This window comes from Saccostrea echinata, unplaced genomic scaffold, assembly GCF_033153115.1.
Source record: "Saccostrea echinata isolate AGI-Se365-2 ecotype Australia unplaced genomic scaffold, CSIRO_AGI_Sech_v1 ptg000056l, whole genome shotgun sequence".
Classification (NCBI taxonomy): Eukaryota; Metazoa; Mollusca; class Bivalvia; order Ostreida; family Ostreidae; genus Saccostrea; species Saccostrea echinata.
Genome location: NW_026889805.1, coordinates 11,585,286 through 11,600,351, shown reverse-complemented (window position 1 = coordinate 11,600,351; position 15,066 = coordinate 11,585,286). Strand labels below are relative to the sequence as shown.

The window sequence follows — 15,066 nt, the reverse complement described above, 5'->3', positions numbered from 1 at the left end:
TGTTATTTTCATATGTAATTACTTGTTTATGTTTTTTTGATTGTATCAAAAATTTCACCTTCCTGTGATTGCAGTATAGCACAAAGGCATCTGTATAATTAATGCATTCTCACTGGCTTACTTATACATAACATCCGTCGAGGTGAGCTTCGTAATCTTTGATTACCTATGTTTTAATTAGAAAATGCATAGCTGGTGTTTTTATTCGCATTTCCTGAAAATGTATTTTCAAGAGATTTGATCATTTTCCCTATATGATATGATTTTAAGTTATAATGATGAACTTTGAAGAAATACCATGGGTAAATTCACGTTACTATGTGAAATCAGAGACATTTTTGAGAGCATTTTCAATTACTAAAAGGCTGATTTTCAGAACCTGTGGATGGGACTACCTTAAATTTTCTGTTAAATATAACAAATATATTGTTTATAGACAGTGCTTGCAATGATTCTTACCTATCCATTTTGAAACAGGAAGCTTTGGAATGTCCACTTTCGTTTTTAAGAGAAGTGGATTTCGTGGTATTTACTAAGGGATGCTACTAAATAAGCTCAACTGAATTTGATCATTAAATATTCATAATGATATTAAACATAAGATCACTAATGTTAATATTAACTTTCTTAAGTTCTCAAGACACATTGCTTTGTTCTGATCAGTCTTTAAGACTTTATTTAACAGATTTACTATCACTTACAAAAATTAAATCGATCAATATATATACATTGTTCAAAATGTTTGATCCACCCCAACTTAAGCGTACAGAGTCATTCAGTCTAATTATACAATATTTTTTAAATTTATTTTTTTTTAATTCCTTTTTTTTTTCTTAAATAGCACATCACTACTCAACAAAGGGTTTAAATTTTAATATTTCGATTTGTCAGTAAACATTGCAATGTTTCACAAGTTTCAAGTTATCCGCCCCTACATTCTATTTATAGATTAGGATATCCTCTACATTTGGGAAGAAATATGGCGACAGTGGACAAATGGAACGCATACTTCTGATTTTGTTCAAATACAAAGGTACTAACACTGGTACGAGTTACTTGATCTATGTAGCTTTATTTTTTTCACTTTCTTTAGATACATCTCCTGAGGAAATATGAATGGAAATCTTACTAACACATGAGCATGTAACCAGCCTAAAATATCTACTTTCGTTTTAACAGTGTTACAGTGTTAGGTGAGAGTTCATGTGGAAACTAAATTTGCGCAGTTTTAAGTGTGAACCTTTGATTTTTGAATAATATCAGAAAAACACACATACATAATAAAGCCTAATAATTAAAATCAATTGTCAAAAGTATTAAGGTGTTTCGCTTCTGACGAATTTGAATACACCGCGCAACTCGAACTGCCGGAAATTGGTCTGAATGTCGTTTTAATAAAGAATTCAGTATGACAGAAAAATAATAGTTTATTTTAAGTAATTATAATAATTATCCGTAGAAAGTAACATAATATTGATTTTTGTGCCAGAAGAAAACATATAATAACTATTTTATATTTCGCGGAAAATTAAGACATGTGAGACGGATTACGATAATGTAAGTAAAAAGCAGACGTGAAGTAACGTTCGGCGCGTAAACTTTGGTTAAGATGGTGAAACCAAAGTACAGACGCCATGGGTTCGTTTCGAAAACGAAGAAGGAGAGATATGAAAAAGTATCTGCAGGGCAATTGACCCGATGGATTAGGGGAGCTATTCTTAGAGACCACAATTACTCCGCCAGTGCAACTCCTGTTAACATTGATCATGATCAAGGTTTGTATACATACGTGTATCATATCTAAAAAAAAACCAGTTTGCACATCTGCATCTATGTTAGATCTATCTTAGAAATATTAAAGGAAGGCACATGATGTCCATTACAGTGCGCCGTTCTAGTCCTTAAGTCATAGGCCTATATGTTAATTTTTTTTATAGTTTAACCTACATGTAATAAATATATAGAAGATATATATTTTTTTAATTTACTTTTGCTGTTCATTGCTGTGGTTCAAAGATTATAAAATGTTAAAGCTTGATGAAATAATATACTCATTTGATCCCTTCACATTGTGATGGAAAGTTACATTACAAAACAGATTGACACAAATTATGCAAAAATGTATGAAAGGTGAAATCTCACAATATTTATCACAATACTGAGATGCAGTTCCAGTGTATCATGATACATAGCGGATGATTAATGTTTTGTAGCTGAATATGGAATTTATTTCACTAGTGGGATAGGATTTTTTTTTATATTTTCACAAGTGTCTTTGAAAACACAAATGAAAATCTATTTTTAAAAAAAAATCCTGTCTCATGATTGAAATAAATTCCATATACAACTACAAAACATTGAATTTTCTGTTGTTACATTTTCTTTGATTTTCCCTTTACCTTTATTCATTAATTGTTTGTATTTTCGTAACACAGTGTGAATAGGCTGTGTCATCATGTATGTGTGGTTGAGATGTCATAGCAAATAAGAGATTGAAAACAAATAAAATGGATTTCAACAACATATTTGGAGAAACTTTGGAAATCTCTATCAGCAAAGGTGGATACAGGGCCAGCCCCCCCCCCCCCCCTTTTGAATTTTTTGTATGTAGAAATTTTATGTCCATTATCCTAAAATCAAGGAAAAAACATCTCTTATTTGTAAGAATTCATCAGCTTCCAGGCCCCCACCAGGGCTTTGCCCTAGACCCACTGGGGGTCAATGCAGTCCCCCATACCCCCTGCCTTCTACTGTTATGCAATTCCTGGATCCGCCACTGATCAGGATGGTTTATTTATCTTATAACAGGTCCAGGACTAAAAATAATTACTTTTTTTTTCACTGGCCACTCAGGCTATCGCTTAAATTTTTACTGGTCAATTTTTTAACTCAGCAGTCTAGTACTTTCACTGTCACATTGGGCCAGTAAATTTTAAAAAGACTGGCCCAAAACCATAATAATAGAAATAAATTGTTTATATTGTGTTACTTCTTAGTAAAATGGAACAAAACAGCAGAACTTGGATGCACAACCCTGTCAAGTTAACTATCCCAACACCATGAATGCATGAATTTTGTTATGCATATATGCACATGCTAAATAGCATATACTTACCTCTTAAATGTCAAAAATATGCTGTATATCGGCACTATGAACTGTTGTAAGTGTATCAAAAGTAGTCAACTTGTCAGCATGTGTAGATAGTAAAGAACGTTATGTGTATCCTGGTGATAATTTTTATTTATTCATTCTTTATTAATAGAATTGCCAAATTTAAATATACTGGAAAGAGAGGAGGTGGTGGATGGGGGAGAAGTGACTACATCTGAGGATTGGAAGGAGGGAAGGAGAGTGGTAGAACTTGGAGTGTTAGCTGAGGGCTTGCGGGGATGTTGTAAATGTGGCTTACCATTGCAACTTTCACACACAATTTCTGTACTGACACATGGTTTAGCTTCTTTGTTAAAGGTATAAACTCATAAATTTATGTCCAGTTAGTTAGAAAACAACTTTGAAAGCTTGAAAGGTTTTTTTTCATGGATTTTTCTCAATGTAAAATAGGCATTATTCCATGTCCTTATTAAAAGTTTTGAAAGGTTTTACAATATTTTTTTTTATCATATTTGAAATGATGCATATTGAAATTCTTTTTTTCCCCAGCATTTGATATTCATTAACGGTGAATGAATTTATTACAGTGACCTGTAACTGGGGATTCATTGGTTTTACATTCACATTTCAGGTCTGTTGCAGCAATACAAAGTGTAATCATATTAACCATGTAAAAACGGGGAAAAAACATGGAAAAGTGTGGGATGTAAATACAAAACTATCAGCAGGTGAGAAGTTTCACTTACACATCCCCTACATCAGATACACATATATTAATTTTTGTCAGGTCACAAGAGCCTAATTAAATTTTAGCTCATTTTTGTACGTATAGGTTTTTCCCCATTGTTCAAAGATTTCATAAGTGCCACTTGTTTTGCATGAACTTGAAAGAATTTATATATATATATATATATATAATGTTTAGTTCAGAATAAAAACTTGTTGAGAAGCCATTTTTAACTTATTGAAGCCAGAGGCTCATTTGAGCTTTCTGATCTAAGTTTTTCCATTTATCTGTCTGTCTGTTAACTTTACAAAATTATACCCCTGCTCCAAAGGAGAGGGGGGTAAACTGTTTTACCCTTGTGTTTTTAGCACACTCTTTGTTATCCCCTCGCGCAGCTAGTTGCGGAGAGGATATAGCATCGCTACTGTGCATATATGTGTGTGTTTGTGTGTGTGTTAGTGTGTCCGTTACAGCTTGTTGGCAAGATTTAAGGAGAACCTTTGAACTATCAAATCTCAGCTTCCACATACTTATGTGGGATTGTGAAAGGACAAATCCTATTCATTTTCAAGTTAATCAGTGAAATATTTCTTTAAATATTGCGTACCTTCAAGCCCTGAAATTTTATGTACGACTTGACAATACTCACTTCCTGTTAATCAAACTGGTAAATTCGGATAGCTTCGATAGACTCGCTTCAGTAAGTTCTACTATGTATTTGCATATTTATATTGTCATATTATTGTGCGTATCTTGAGACAATCTGTCTGAATTAAAAGTGTCATCTCTGACACTGAGTAATTGAAATAATTTGATGAACGTTGCAGTTTCATTATTAAATTTCCACATGTGTCTGTTTACAATATAGAATTTATCCTTATTTCTTCTGAAAGCTATAAAGACATTTCGCAAGTTTCATTGACCTCTCAACACTGACATATTGTTATTTTTCATTACGAAAAAATATTGCGTCCACAGGTATTCTCAGATTTTATGCATATTGCATAGGTAAATTACTGAAACTTAGAGCATACGTGATATGTTTCTGCTAGGAATAAGGGAAACTGCCCAATTACGTATGCATGTTATGCCCCCACCTCTCCCCACCAATATGATATGCACTTTTAATTTTTGTTAAAAATGGATCCCCCATCCCCCCCCCCCCCCAAGATAATATCAACTTTGACTTTTGTTAAAAAATTAATTAGTGTTGCAATACATTTTATGTACTTTACCTTATTGTAAACTTTATATAGTAATAGTGGGTGCCCTTGATAACTAGGTGATTGTATCTTTCTTAACATCCCTCTTGAGAATTATTCTCTCGTATGGAGACATTACCATTACTGGTGAAGTTCCTCTGCGAGGGGATGCTCCTCTTAGCGGTGCTCTTGTTTTCTCATGCCATATGGTGGGATTCATTTTTATACGAATCAGATGTCTACTTCCTGTTTATTCATGCGTCTGTCCATACCAAATTTCTGTCGCAACTGAACTTGTGTATATACAGTAAAACTCAGTTATAGCAAAGTCCAAGGGACCTGTGAAATTACTTCGCTATATCCGTAATTCGTTATATCTGTATTACGAATTTGTTAAAGTATATATATTGAATTTGCAATTCATTATAAAAATTCATTATAAAAGATGTAATTTTTATTATTTTTAATCTCTACGGGACACAAAATCAGTTTGCTGTATCTGTAAATTCGTCATATCAGAGTTTGTTATAGCTGTAATATTTTCTTAGGATTTGTTAAGAATTTTGCTGGGGATTCCAAAAAACTTCACTATATCCGTAAATTCTCTATATCTGTGTTTCTACATGAGAACATATATTTACATCAGAGCAGGGGTATTACTAGTGAGCATTGGCTCACAGACTTCTTGTTTAGATTTGTTCTCTGAACCACTGGACTTAACAGATTTTACATAATGCAATAGTACATGGAAAAAATCTTTAAAAATTAAAAATCATCTTCTCTGTAGAAGAGCAAAGCCATATAACCGTATTAATCATATTGATATTGAATCATCCCAATGTTATGTAGATCAATTTAAGTTTGGTAGCCATTACCCCTTGGGGGTTTGAGTACAGTATGGATCTTTTTTTTTTTTTTTATTTCCTGGGAATACAGAGAAAAATGAGACTCAGGTGAGTGTTGTGGTTCAAGAGCCTCTTGTTTTAATTAGATTGATATTTTTTTTTCATTTTTGAATTTGTATTTACAGCAATGGTACATGTTGGCATTGGTGTAACTCAAGTTAACAGTCTCCTTTCTGAGCTGAATATACCACCTGTTAGTCATGCCATGCTAGACAATAGACAGAAAGAGATTGGCAGAGCTGTCCAAGATGTTGCTGCAGAGTCTATGTCTAATGCTTTGCAGAAGGAACTGGGAATGATGAATGAGTGTGTATACAATATAAATTCAGTTTAAAATCTCACTTTTTAGCTCAACTGAGCCAAAGGCTCAATTGAGCTTTTCTGATCAAAGGGTGTCCAGCAACCATGTGTAGTGGTCATCTGTTAACTTCTCACATTTTCGACTTCTCCACACAAACCAATTTCAACCGTACTTGCCACAAAGCATCTTTGGGTAAAGGGATTCAAGTTTGTGCAAATGAAAGGTCAGGATTCAAGTTTGTTCAAATGAAGAGTCATGTTTTCTTTAAAAGGGAGATAATTAATAATTAGAGAAAATTTAATGTTATGTTTTAAAAGTCTTCTTTAAGAACCACTTGGCCAGGAAAGAGGAAATTTATGTGAAAGCTAGCTTCATTACATAGTGTAAAAATCATGACCCCCCAGGACTAGGGTTTTTACAAAAGGTGATCAAATTTTATTCAAGAATATATAGGAAAAATGGTTTTTTTTTTTTTTAAATTAGGTTGAGACTACAATAGCGGATTAGAGTTTTATAAAGGAGTACATAAGATAGAGTTGCAAGATCACACTAAATCCTATAAATTACTAACACATATCTAAGATGTGAAGAGTAGATTTTTAAAAAAAAATTATTAGCACTGGGGTTAGAGTTGAGCCAAAATCAGAGCAGTCAAATTTTACATAATGCATGTGTAAAGGAAAAAAAACCAGCAGGACCATGTTGATCATATTTATATTGAAGCATCCCAATGTTGTGTTGATTAAACTTTGAATAAATCATATAACTCCTTTAGTCTACATTTTGGTCCACCGCATGGAGTCAAAATATTTATAAAAAATTTAATTTTGGTTGTAACGCATTATTTGATTGGATAAAAAATTTTAGTTTTTATGGTATAACCTGTGTTGCCTACGTCACAATGACTTAATGTACGTCAAAAACGTATCAATCCGCTTGGTGTTACTTTTAAAATATGTGCAATTCGAAGGCATTTCTGAAGGAGAAATTGTCTTATTGATTTAAAAAATTAAATTATAAGGAGTGAATTTAATAGCTACATATACTGGTATAACTTGGGTTGGAACAGTTTATGACTTTTTATATACTGCTTCGCAGTTACTAGATATACTTATAAATGTTAGTTTTAGTCATCTACTGCATAATTAGTGCTGATAAATATGCAGATTGTTATGCATATTAGGGAGGTGTTCTAAAGGAGACAGGTTCACAGGCTAATAACTGATGTCTGTTATTTAACTATCTTTCAGAGAGATGAATGAAAAGGGACTAGTTGTTGCTGTAGATGCTGGATGGCAAAAACGGGGAAGTGGAAAGACATATGATAGTTTGTCAGGTAAAAATAGACAAATTTTAGGAAAATGAAACAAATATTAATGCATAGAGTGATTTATTTTGGCCTGCGTCCCCCATGAATTATGCATTAATTTTGCTCAGGACATGATTCCAATAAATATGTATGCAAACAGATGCAGTAAAGAATGGGTGGAGTTAACGCCCTTTGGATCTTTTTGCAATTCCTCTACCAAGCTGTAAATGAAGTGAATCCAAAATATATTGCAAGCAATAGAAAGAGTTACGTATACATGGTTATATTAGGTAGAACATTTGTACAAAAGCAAGGCCTTTTGCCATGAATCAAAATTGAAGCAACGATACATTAGTGTCGTCTTCCGGAATTTGGCATGTACCCGGAGTGGTTTTTAGGTCACGTAATCAAATTTATAGGAGGTGGGGCTATCGATCGGCTTCATTGTTGACATCTCTCTCTCCCTCTCTAGAAATTCGAGTATGTGTATGGCATATTGCAGCGATGTCAATATGACCCTGATTATCTATTGATTATCTATTGATATTCAAGAAATCTTCAGGCACCATGCCTTCGATATTTATTTAGTTTACCTCAAAAAGAGTGTTTTAAATCCACACCTGTACCATGAATACACGGTTAAGATATCGGGGATTTATATGATAGAAAGAAAGAAACATTTTATGAAAAAGATACATGTATCCCAAAGTTCAACTGTACATTGAAATTTTAAAATATTCTTCCAAAGAACAGCCATTAGTAGTCATGTATAGATACAAGCATGCTCAGGTAAAGCATATTCAATTTTGTTTGAACTATGGCCCCAAGGGGGTAAGATGGAGCCACAAAAAGGGATATAATTTTTACATGGGAATTTATAGGAAAAAACTCATTAAGGAAGAGCCTTAATGAGTCAAATCAATATGCAAGCACTCTCATTAGCAATATTAGGTGAATTTTATTCAGAGGAATAAAGAAAGGAAAAACTTTTGTATAGATTATCTTCTAAAGTGTGATAACCCATTGGCATTGTTTTGAAATTGGGTGTTAAATTTTTCTTTTACTTCAAAATATGTACTTTTTTAGGTCATTGTTCCATGGTTGGCCCTCTCTCTGGCAAAGTATTGTCATATTCTGTGAGGTCAAAGAATTGCAGAGTATGCAGTGTAGCTGAAACAACCAACAAGAATCCAGCAGCCCATGAGTGCTCAAAGAACTGGGAGGGAAGTTCAAAGGCCATGGAGGCAGATATGGTTATTGAGATGGTAGAAGATTTACAGAAAAGTGAAGGAATAACCATTGACGGAATCATAGGAGATGAAGATACCACCACAATAGCAAGATTAAAAACTAATGTCAATGCTAATATCAAGAAGTTGTCTGATAAAAATCATCTGAAGAAACTGTTTACAAACTCTTTGTTTACCTTGAAGAAAGAACATTCATCTCTAACTTTGTCTGTTATAAAGTATATTCAAAAGTGCTTCAGTTACTCCATAGCACAGGGAAAAGGAAATGCTCTTCAAATCCAAGAAGACCTCTCATCAATACCATACCACATCTTTGGAGATCACGAACACTGCTCCGCACGGTGGTGCAAGTTCATCGACAACCCTAACCTGCGCTACAAGTCTCTTCCACATGGAAAACCGCTCAAAGATAGGTTCCTTCAGGATGATCTCAAAGAAGTTTTCAGTTCATATGCAAGTCATTCTGATCGTCTTTCATGTTTAGGAAGCACGCAATCAAATGAGAGTTTTAACAGAATGGTGTCTGCAAAAGCCCCAAAGACCCATCATTACAGCTCCTCTTCAAGCCTCAGATATAGAGTTGCTGCGTGTGTAGCTCAGAAAAATGAAGGTCACAGATATCTTATAAAGGTATGTTAATTTTTAGCTCAAGTGAGCTTTTCTGATCACCCGTTGTCCGTCATCCGTCTCTCCATCCATCTGTAAACTTTTCACGTTTTCAACTTCTTCTCAAGAACCACTGGGCCAATTTTAACCAAACTTGGTACAAAGCATCCTTGGGTGAAGAAGAGCTTAAATTGTTAAAATGAAGGGCCAAGTTCTCTTCAAAGGGGAGATAATCAAGAAAATACAAAAATTGGGTGGGGTCATTAAAAAATCTTCTTCTCAAGAACCACTGGGCCAGAAAAGCTGAAACTTATGTGGAAGCATCCTGGGGTAGTGTAAATTCTAAATTGTTCAAATCATGACCCCCGGGGTAGGGCAGGTCCACAATAGGGAATCCAAGTTTTACATTGAAATATATAGTAAAAATCTTTAAAAATCTTCTTCTCAAGAACCACTATGCCAGAAAGGCTGAAACTTATTTGGAAGCATTCTGGGGTAGTGTTGTTTCTAGATTGTTCAAATCATGACCCCCGGGGGTAGGGCTGGGCCACAATAGGGAATCCAAGTTTTACATTGAAATATATAGTAAAAATCTTTAAATATCTTCTTCTCAAGAACCACTGGGCCAGAAAGGCTGAAACTTATTTGGAAGCATTCTGGGGTAGTGTAGATTCTAAATTGTTGAAATCATGACACCTGGGGGGTAGGGCGGGGCCACAATAGGGAATCCAAGATTTACATTGAAATATGTAGTAAAAATCTTTAAAAATCTTCTCAAGAACCACTGGGCCAGAAAAGCTGAAACTTATGTGGAAGCATTCTGGGGTAGTGTAGATTCTAAATTGTTCAAATCATGACCCCTTGGGGTAGGGTGGGGCCACAATAAGTACTACAAAGGGGGGGGGGGGGAATCAAGTGAAAAACAGCAAGGCCAATGGTAAAAAAAGGAGCGAGTTTAGTCCCAAGTTAGAGCTTGGGGCGGGGCCAAAGTAGCCATAGTAAAGGTGACCATCAAGGCCCATGATCCATTTGTTTTATAATGTATGTTGTTTGCATTACATATATTCCTAACAATATTTCTACTGTGTGTACTTTTGTTATGTGAGAATATTAATCTCTTAGATTTTAAAATTCTGCAAATTTTAATCAAAAGCAGATTAATGAATGTATTGCATATTTAGTTGTACATAATGGATTCTTATATCCTTATTAAAGGTGAACAAGAAATTAGGCCTCTCTCCTGGCTACTATACTCGAAGACAGTGCATTCTGAGGGATCTCCAAAGAAAACGACAGAAGGCCATTTCAATGACACAGAAATTTAAAAGGAGAAGGAGAGAATTGAAAGCCAAGAGGTACTAGTATACTTTTATTGTCATTTGTCAGAGTGCAACAAAACTCTTGTCTAACTGAAAAGTGAAAACCAACCAAGGACAAGTGGATGTCCCTGCTGATAAGTATATATTTAAAGTGAGAATTGAAAAAAACTCTTGAATCTTACTAAGATCTATTGTTTTCTGAATCACCAAAGATTTATGCTTGTTATAAATAGTGAGTCTCTTCTGGTTGCAAATTGTCATAAAAAGTTTGATATAAGTATAAAATTAATGAAGAGGACATTTTCTGGAATGAATCAACCAGTGGTTTGATAAATATTTTTTTCCAATTCATTTGGAGGTATATTTTTTGCTATATTGTTGAATATCTATTTTATATTGGAAAAGTGAGTCATATGGGACAAGCAAAATCTTCATTGAGATGAATGGTTATGCTTCATATTTATTTGCTTTGCCAAGTGGTCACTGAAATTTCTTTCACCCTGTAATGTACAAAATTGTGGTTTAGAATAGCTTGAAACGTTCTATCAGAACTGTGCAACCAGTCTTTACTAAGTAATTTTTTTTTATTGGCTGTACATCAGGTGAGTGTTTATTTTGCTAGGCCTCTTGTAAGACCTCAATTTGGAATTATTTGTTTTACAATATACAACTTCTTTACAGAATTCAAAGTCTTTCTACAAAAGAGACAAGGGAAGGCGTCAGTTATTTGACAGGATGTGATCTCCACCATGCCTCGGGCATTGATGAAATTCCAGCTCCAAAAACAATTCCAAAGTATGATCATCTTCCTTCAAGTCAGTTGTTAAATGCTGAAGAGATCTATTTCGACTTGGAAACTACTGGACTCGGTAAGAACCTAAATGAGTTTTGAATGTCTAGTCAATGCTGATGGTTATGGCACTCTTCCAGTATTTCTTCTATATGGATGTCGAAGGAATAAACCCAGCATTTTGTAAACAGCAAGAAAATTTCTAATCTGTTTGTCACAAAAACCACCAAGAAGTGTTTATCACAAGATATGGGAATCACGATCAAGTAAACAATTCTATAAAAGAAGGATCTATCATGTTTTGCGGTTGAATATGATTGAATATGATATTCTATCTCCGAGCCTTAGCAGCAAAACTCCATGACAACACTTTCAGTCATAAACAATTGTGATATCACACCCATGTAATCTCAAAATTTATTTCCTGATTGATATCCACCAGATGTATGGGAAGCATATGCAAAAGGAATGTATGAAAACATGATTAATTTCGAAGATTTGAGACACTCATATGACCTTTTGTAATTGGTCCCTGTCCACTGTCTGCCATGTGTAAACTAATAAACATTTTTAACTTCCTGAAAACTATATGGCTCCCCCCCCCCCCCAATGTTTGGTATAAAGTATCTTCAGAGTAAAGAGGAATTTAAATGTTATGACTCTTGCACCTCAGAGGCCTGTGGGTGGGACAAAAACCAATGAAACTAAATGCACATAATTTATACAGAGGTAATATATGTTTTTCAAAAATTATATATTTTCTGTTGCTAATATTGAATAAAAGCAAATGCATATTTTGAAATGGCATAAAAGAAGTTTTTAAACCTCTATGATTCTGGTATTGGTAGTTGAGCATGTTTTATATCGTTCTTTCAAAACTTTACTTTTCCTAATCTGACAACACTGAATTAAAAGAAAATGCATACTCTGAAAGAGTTCAAGCATTTTCGACAGGAGTTAAGGCTTGGGGAAGAGGGGCACTAGTATTTCATTGTTTCAAAATTTTTGAAATAGTGCATATATCAATGGATTTGTTTGGATATTTTATGTTTTGAATTTCAAAAACTTGAATATACTTGTTTTTATTTTCAGCAAGGGATTCTCATATTGTGCAGTTATCTGCAGTTAGAAATGATGAGGTATTCAACAAGTACATCATTCCAAAAAAACCAATGACATCAAAAGCTACAGAAATAACTGGAATACAAGTAGTCAACAATAAAATGTACCACAATCATGAGGAAGTTGAGACAGTCAGCATTAAAGATGCTCTGATCCAGTTTATGGACTTCATGAAGATGTCGGGTCCAGATGTTGTTCTAGTTGGGCATAACTCTAAAGTGTTTGACCTTCCTGTGCTCTTCAACATTTTGAGTAAACTAAACATTTTGGAGACATTTTCATCTGCAGTCACTGGCTTCATTGATACAATTCCTCTTTTCAAAATGTCACATCCAAACCTTTCGTCATACTCGCAGTTACACCTCTTTGCAGAAATTCTACAAGACAAATACAGTGCGCATGACTCATTACAGGATGTCATAGCCTTGAAGAGATTGGTCGATCATACAGGACCCTCCCATGAAGTCAAAGTTGCTGCATCCTTCACCTTGAACTCTGCCGTTGCCGTGTTTCATCACAAGAACACAACAAAGCATCTAATGAGTACACTAAGGCCTTTATTGGACCAAAAGGTAATTTCGAATGGAATGGGAAATAAGATTGCCGGCAGTGGACTCTCCTTATCCCACTTACAACTTGCATATCAGAGAAATGGTAGGGAGGGAGTGCAGGATGTGCTGTCAGAGATAGCTGATAATAGTGTGCGTGTGACAAAATCTAAAAAAATCATTGATTCTGTTGCAGATTATTTCAGGTCTGAGCAGTAATGCAGTTATTTGTTTGTGAATGTATGATGTTCTTTGTATGTTATTGTTTGTTTGTTTGTTTTACGTCCCTTTGAGAATTTTTCACTCAAATTGGAACCCCACGAGTTGTTGATGTACTAGTAATACCCCCGCTCTGAGCACTGATGTGAATATACCCTCTGATGTGAATATACACAAGTTCAGCTATGGACAGACACAGGAATAAACAGGAAGTTGACACTGGATTCGTACAAAAATGAATCCCACCAAATGGCATGCCTAAACAAAGAGTGTGCTAAGATTTCAAACATCTCCGATGAGTAGTTGCTGAGAAAACTGTGACGAAAATTTGTTATGCATGGTATTGACAGACGCACAGATAAACAGGAAGTTGAAATTGGATTCGTACAAAATAAATCTTACTATATGGCATGCCTAAACAAAGTGAGTGTTAAAACTTCAAGTATCTGCTATAAGTGGTTGCTGAGAAAACTGCGACAAAAATTTGTTATGGACAGACAGACACACAAGGATAAAACAGTATATACTCCCTCTCCTTCGGAGCGGGGGTATAATTATGCAATGTACTGTTGCATATGAAACATGTTTCAATGTCTAGTGTTATTGGTAGTTTGTAGTTGAACAAAACATTTTCTTTCCATTCAAAATAAATCCAATTTAGAAACTGAATTGACAATGATTTATTGACCATACATGAGAATCTAAATTCTGTTCATTGATATTTATTGAAGAAAGCTATGTGCATAAATTGAAATATGCACAAATGAATATGAAAGGACATACTGCAAATGTATATTGTGCATGCACTATACTTGGTGGTGATTAATTTTTCAACAAGTCAAGCTAGGTTTGATTTTGGCACATTTCTGATTGTGTACCAATAAATATACACGTCATAAAGTTTGTGATGTTCTTGATATAGCGGAAGCAGCTTTCTGTCAAAGACGATAAAAAACCTTAATGTTTACAGTATACAGCAGTGCCATTAAATTTTTGTATGTTACATGTACCGGTAACAATTTGAAATACCGATAACTATCACAATGTCTGTAAACTTTTCACATTTTTGATTTCTTCTCAAGAACCACTGGACCAATTTCAACCAAACTTGCCACAAAGCATCCTTGGGGTAAGGGGATTTAAGTTTGTTCACAGGAGTGCCACGCCCTCTTTCAAGGGAAGATAATTAAGAATTTGGTAGCATCTTTAAAAAAATTTCTCAAGAACCACTGGGCAAGAGAAGATGAAACTTGTGTGAAAGCATCATTACATACTGTAGATTTAAGTTTTGTTAATCTGGGAAGTTTATATACTGTGAGACCAGCTTTGTAATATGAAAGATTAAAACCCAAAGAAGTAGAGTTTTCAGAATTTTTCCAAGAATGAAATTTAATAATCTGTATCCGGTCTTCTTGCAAATAAATATTCTGTCTTGAGAGGGCACGAAAATAATCTGACTCGATACCCCCCCCCCCCCCTCTTTCCCCCTCAATATCAAATATAGTCGTTCACTAATATATTTTAATGTCCTTTTTTTAAGAGAAAGAATGAGTTTTAATACAATCATACATTCATGCAAATGGAAAATTCATCAAAAATAACAGGCTAAATAATGTAGGAAGCAAATATAATCAATCCGAATTTCCTCTGTTCAAA

General features: G+C 34.4%; 1 protein-coding gene across 1 annotated transcript; it reads left to right on the top strand.

The window, feature by feature from the left end:
• The first annotated feature begins 1,322 nt into the window (after window positions 1–1,322).
• On the top strand, window positions 1,323–14,336 carry LOC133173475 (uncharacterized). The gene is made up of 9 exons (XM_061308461.1): window positions 1,323–1,775; window positions 3,264–3,469; window positions 3,744–3,840; window positions 6,072–6,252; window positions 7,498–7,583; window positions 8,643–9,436; window positions 10,628–10,767; window positions 11,413–11,600; window positions 12,614–14,336. Exons 1-9 carry the CDS (start codon window positions 1,610–1,612, stop codon window positions 13,408–13,410), a joined length of 2,655 nt encoding a protein of 884 aa, XP_061164445.1. The 5' UTR covers window positions 1,323–1,609; the 3' UTR covers window positions 13,411–14,336.
• Window positions 14,337–15,066: the final 730 nt, after the last annotated feature.

Excerpts from the sequence above, each read along its gene's own strand:
- LOC133173475 (XM_061308461.1), top strand. The coding sequence starts at position 1,610 with ATGGTGAAACCAAAGTACAGACGCCATGGGTTCGTTTCGAAAACGAAG. Across the intron at positions 6,253-7,497 it reads GAACTGGGAATGATGAATGA|AGAGATGAATGAAAAGGGAC; the intron begins GTGTGTATACAA and ends ACTATCTTTCAG. Across the intron at positions 10,768-11,412 it reads AGAGAATTGAAAGCCAAGAG|AATTCAAAGTCTTTCTACAA; the intron begins GTACTAGTATAC and ends ACTTCTTTACAG.